Source organism: Rhinoderma darwinii, chromosome 2 (assembly GCF_050947455.1).
Source record: "Rhinoderma darwinii isolate aRhiDar2 chromosome 2, aRhiDar2.hap1, whole genome shotgun sequence".
Taxonomy (NCBI): Eukaryota; Metazoa; Chordata; class Amphibia; order Anura; family Rhinodermatidae; genus Rhinoderma; species Rhinoderma darwinii.
In genome coordinates this window covers 214,604,972-214,610,971 of record NC_134688.1, presented here as the reverse complement: position 1 = coordinate 214,610,971, position 6,000 = coordinate 214,604,972, and the positions used below count along the sequence as shown (strand labels likewise).

General features: G+C 41.8%; 1 protein-coding gene across 5 annotated transcripts in view; it reads left to right on the top strand.

Moving 5' to 3' along the window:
• MSI2 (musashi RNA binding protein 2) overlaps nt 1-6,000 on the top strand; it is a 628,067-nt gene that overhangs the window by 452,449 nt on the left and 169,618 nt on the right. For all 5 annotated transcript variants that reach the window (XM_075852821.1, XM_075852823.1, XM_075852820.1 and 2 more), the window contains exon 9: nt 5,326-5,440. In XM_075852821.1, the coding sequence (XP_075708936.1) occupies nt 5,326-5,440 (115 nt within the window). The remainder of the gene's footprint in view (nt 1-5,325; nt 5,441-6,000) is intronic.

The window sequence follows — 6,000 nt, the reverse complement described above, 5'->3', positions numbered from 1 at the left end:
AATTCTACAACACAAGCGTGATGCAATTGGAAGTAGTGGGAAAAGGCCCTTTTCAGGAACCCATGACATTCCTCTAGTTCAGAAAAAGATGCAAAACCAGTATCAGCTGAGTTAAATTGACCCAAAAACTTAATCCCAGCCCACATCCGGCATAGACTCCAAGTGACCTAAACATGTGTTTTAAAATAACTAAGTTCTAGGTGAGTATAAAGAGGCGATAGTACCCTGAAGTACAACCTGTACAATCTTCCAGGCCCAGGCTACTATTTGGAGCGGAAGAACAGCTGTGCAAGGAGGTTTATATCTGTATAATAAATTGGTACGGCTCTCATAGGAACTCATAAGAGCTCCTGTTAGTGCAGTGGCAGCATTACTCAGATCTATGTCAATCCACCAACACGCAAAAACTAATTGAGAGGCAAAATAGTAAAAATAGAGATTAGGCTCTGCCATCCCACCCAAATGCCTAGGGGCCTACAAATGATTAAAGCTAAATCTAGGGATACCATCCTGCCAATAAAACGAGCATAAAACGCCATCTAAGTATCTAAAAACAATTTTGGGCAATAATATGTGGCAGGCATGAAATAAGTAAAGGAATTTAGGGAGGTAAATCATTTTAAACAAATTAATCCTGCCGTATAGGAAGAGAGAAATCGAGTGCTTTGAATTTAGTTGACTCTCAGTAGATGCTATCAAGGGACCTAGATTAATTGCAGGGTATTTTCAGTAAATTAAGAGAAACTATAATCCCAAGGGATTAGGGAGATGCAATTCTCTACTGAAAGCAGTACCAGGGAGAACAGAACCAATTTAGACCAGTTCACTAGTATTCCCGAAAAGGTGCCAAAGTCTTTAAATTCAAAAGAGTAGCCAGGGAAGGATCGTCATCCACATACAAAGACACCTTTTGAAAAATGAAACCCCTAAAAATGCCCAGTTTGTTGTCGGACTAGCGGATAACTAGTGCAAGGTGTCCTAAAGCAAGGGCAAATAAAGGAGGGGATAATAGACAAACATGTTGGGTACCACATCCAAGGGGGAAAGAGTTAGAAATATCTGTTTCTCACTCTAGCACTAGGAGCTTCGTTATAGTAGGTGAACAAAGGCGAGAAATCTTGGGGAAAAATTCAGTCGGGAAAGAAGTATCCATATGTAATGCCACTTAATTGAGTCAAAGACTGTACACGTATCAAGAGAGAGAACAAATCCCAGAGAGGGGTCATGATGAGCAGCAGCAATATTTAGAAATAATCTTGGTATATTCATATCAGTTCCCCTCTAAGGCATAAAGCCTGGCTGATTTGGGTGTATAGGACAGGATTACCCGATTTAATCTTATAGCAAGTATGTAATGATGGGGGTGGGGAAACAGACAAGTGAGCCCTAATCTACCCGCCACTCAGTCCCTGCCTACTTGCAACGACCCGCCCTAGGCGACGGGGTACAACTGGGCGACGGTCCCTACGCTCAATAAGTGCACGACGGACAAGGGTACAAAGAAGCTAAGGGAAATGGGGCAATTGCCCACGGCAACACCGTGAGCAACAAGAGTGGTGAACGAGCCGAGTCAAACCAGGAGTGTACGAGGTACCAAACGCAGAGCAGGAGAGTAGTGAACAAGCCGAGTCAAACCAGGAGTGTACGAGGTACCAAACGCAGAGCAGGAGAGTAGTCAGTAAGCCAGGGTCAATATGAAGCAGGGTCAAATAGTTCAGAAGCTGCAGCAGGGCCAGGAAACCAAACGAGAAGAATCACAAGCAAGGAGGAACAGGAAAGGCAGGTATAAATAGACAGAGGGCGGGAGCTAGCTCCATCTGGCCAGGCTGTGATAGGCTCTCCCACTCCTAAGCCTGCCATCCTGAGTGGTGGAAGATGGAGTCAGTCTCACAGACAAAAATGTAGAGGTAAGAATCAGCAAGAGTGGGGTCCTTCCCTGGCTTCTATAGGACCACAATAAGCGCCTCATGCATAGAAGTGGGTCAAATACCCTGCTCAAGGGCAGCAGAGTATAAATCCTGAAGTCTAGGTATCAAAGTGTCAGAACAATTTTTTTACCAATCACCCCTAAGCCATAAAGACCCGGCGTTTTACCAGATGGCAGTGATTGAATTGCATTTTCTATGTCACCTTCAGTGAGCCGGGCCTCCAATTCAACTGCCTGAGAAGCAGAAAGATGCCACAGAGAGGGTTTATCCAAAAAATTCCCAATCTCCCGTGTGGGCGACACAACACTTAGAACTGTACAGAGTAGTATAAAGGTTACTAAAAACTTGATTAATATACTTAGGAGCAGTCTAGATAACCCCTTTAGAGGATGTCACAGACGGAATGGAGGCTCAGTGGTGCTTAGAGCGTACCTAGTATGCCAGTAGTTTATAATTTTTGTCTCCAAATTCAAATATTGATGCCTTGGTAGATAACATACGCTTCTTAGGAAACTCCACAGGAAACTCTGACAACTGCCACCAACTATATCCATGCTGGATCAAAAGGAAGAGGGATAAAAAAAAGTTGACTATAGTGAAGATAAATCCATATAGTGAGAAATGTACAATAACATAACGGCTGAATGGTCACTGGCCACTTGCAGTACCTCCAAAGGCAGACTTTTGGCAATCTAGAGCAGGCCACTTGCAGTACCTCCAAAGGCAGACTTTTGGCAATCTAGAGCAACACCCTACGAAAATAGTCAGAAAATGTGGCGTGATAACCTCTCGCTATCCAATTCTGCAGAGAATGTTTTTTTTAACAAAATTGAGAACCAAAGCCGCCTTAAATTTGGAGTTAAGCCCCCGGACATCCAACTGAGGACTCCTGCAGGCGCCATATTGCATCTAGATTATATGAAGTAGCCAGAGAACGATTTCAACCAGAGCAGGGGGGTGGGGGACAGGAGCGCATGCAGTCATACACACACATCACAATTACAATAAAACCAGTAAAAAAAACATTATAATTACCCAAGAAAACCACTGTCCAGCACTAAATTTTAATAGTGTAGACTTATACCCACTAACTAAATAACAAATACAGAACAGTGGTCCCTGACTATGCTAACCGTTATCACTCTTAGCTGAGTCACGGGACCTGACCCTTAAAAACAAGGGGAATAGAGGAAGAAAAGCATGTTATATAGAACATCAGCAATTTGTGTAAAGTTCTAGTAAAAAATCAGAGCTCCCTGAGCAATTGGTAAAGTAACGTACTTATTCTGAGGAGTAAACTGTAGCAGGCATTAAACCACAACACTTAGAATGTCTCAGTCTGGGGGGGGGGGGGGGTGACCCCACCAGGCGCACGTGGCACAGTATCCGCCCAAGCCAGGGCCTCCCTAGGGGACATGAAAAATCTAGAAGTAGGGCCATCTACCACCCGCAGCTTAGCAGAGTGTAACATGGCATATTGGTATCCCTTCTCTCTTAGCTTCTTACGAGTCTCTGTAAATTGGGTGCGTTGTTTTCGTATAGCAATGGAAAAATCCGGGTAGAAAGAGACACACTGATGTTGTACAAGATTTTTTCCTTGCAGCTTGCAAGATGGCATCTCTATCTCTGAAGTGTAGTAGACGAGCAAGTAGTGGTCAGGGAAGGACACCAGGGGGACCAAGGCAAGCAGGAACTGATGGGTCGTTCCATTGAAAAAAAAAAGGAGAGAAGGCAGTGGCTCCAAGGGTTTCTTTAAGCCAGAGTTCCAGGAAACCCACTGGGTTTGATCCTTTATCCAACATGGACTAAGGTTCCATGCACATGACTGTAAAATCGCCCGTAATTACGGAATCATTCATTTCTATGGCCGACGGACACCTTCCCGTATTCCTATGGGAGGGTGTCTGTGCCATAGAAACGGCCGAAAATATAGGACATGTCCTATTTCCTTATTTTACGGACCGTAATGTCCGGCTGCCGGCTGTGCCCGTAATTACGGGTCGTAATTACGGGCACGGTCGTGTGCATGGAGCCTAACACAAACTGATGGCATCCAATAGTTCTGCAAACTTTGTATCCATGTGGGAAGAAGAGGCCAGCTGGTCTTGCAGGGACAATGGCCTAGGAGGGCTCATAGATCCATCAAATAGTGAGAGAGATGGGTCAGGAGAAGCCAGAAATGGGGGTTGGGGTCTAGAGAATTGCTCAAGCTTCTTCGCCGCGCTAGCTTGTATTTTAGATAAAACAACAGAGGTAGCGTTCTCATTCAAGGAATCCAATGATTCATCCTCAGAGGTAGGTCTAGAGCTCCTAGCTAGGGCTTTGACCTTTCTCCTCCGTTTACTGGCCCCTATGGTAGGGAATTCAGGTTACAGACACTTATATCCAAGTATACAGTTGCAGTTGAGAAGGGAGGGGGATCCCTTTTATGTTTTTTAAGTTTTCCTTTTCTTATTGATCTCTGTAGTCATATGAAAATTACTGAGGCTAATGCCCAGAAAGACTCTGTTTTGCAATAATTATGATGACTCTTCTGGATTTATGACATACCTTTTGGAAGCATAACATGATGTAAATCTAATCTTAGGCCTCTGGCGTACTCTAAAGCTTCACTTACTTAGTAGTGTGGCCCAAATATGGCCCACTATTGTACGGTGTTTTTTTCACTCTATATTTCTTATATTGTTTAACTGTTGTTGATGGTAAATCTGGTTCAGTTGTATTCTCTTGAAAAGTAAAGAGTGAATGTCCTACATGACAGTTGGCCCAAGTAGGATAAGCTGGTTTACATAGAATGGGAAATGGCTATGTTTTTGATTTCTCCTAAAAAAATGTTAGACTCAATTGCAAGTTCCATATCCAAATAAGTAGTATAAACTAATGTTTTACAATGCATGTTTAAGTTGCCTACACATCTGTTTTATACACAGTTCAGGGCATTTTAAACCTGATGTGCCGAATTTTATACATGGTTAGGTCAAAAAATCCAAATACTGTATTGTTATCCATCTAAAGAATATTTGTACTAATGAACAAGGTACAAAACAGAAAACCCATTTGTTTCAATAACTTCCATAGAGTGGAGAGAGAAGCACCAGCGGCCCTCCCCACCATCTCTTCACAGCAGTGGCTGCCGACTGCCTCCTATACCTAAAATTTTGTCGCCCATTCTTCTGTACTCACCTCTGGGGTTCTCTACTATCAGACATTTAGACGTGTCCTACAGGTTTGCAGTAAATATCTTTGACTAGAATACCCTTTTAAGCTATTTTTAATTCTCCGATAAAGAGAAAGTACAGTCCTTTTTTTTTAGTTTTGCCATCAGCATTGTTACTTGACATTTGAATTGAATTAAATTAATTTACATCTCATCATGCGTTTTCTTTTCTTATTTTAGGTTGAATGTAAGAAAGCACAGCCTAAAGAGGTTATGTTTCCCCCTGGAACGAGAGGACGAGCAAGAGGTCTCCCCTATACTATGGATGCATTCATGCTGGGGATGGGAATGCTGGGTAAGTGATCCTAGTTTACTTATAGCTTTTTCTTTTGGTGAATTTTTGTATAGTTTATTTTAATGCTAATACCATATAGTTAAAGGTACAGGTTGCAAAAATGTATGCTTCTGCTGCAGAAATTTTCAGTAAAAATAAATCTGAAATTACTTCTGATATTTACTATAGTTAGTGTTGCTAATATAGCTTAAAAGTTGTGCATATTGAATATAATTTACCTCAAATTGATATCATTGCTAATTCAACCTTTTGCTACAGTGTTATTGATGTGTAAAAGTTGAATAAACAAAACATCAACATAAATCTTGAAAATCAGCATAGTTCAGGTTCTATATCTAAACTAGGTACAAGAAAGGCATTAGGATGAGTCAATAGAGTAATACGCGGTATGTAGGGGGCGGACAAAAACAGCAGAACAGTATGTAGACCCCGTTCACCTGGTATGCCCACAGATCTACCCAAAGTTTTACACATAAATTAATAATTTGATATATTACATTTAGCATTTATTTTTAGTAGTGTTTCCCAAAATTATTTTTGACTGTAATTCGCATATCATA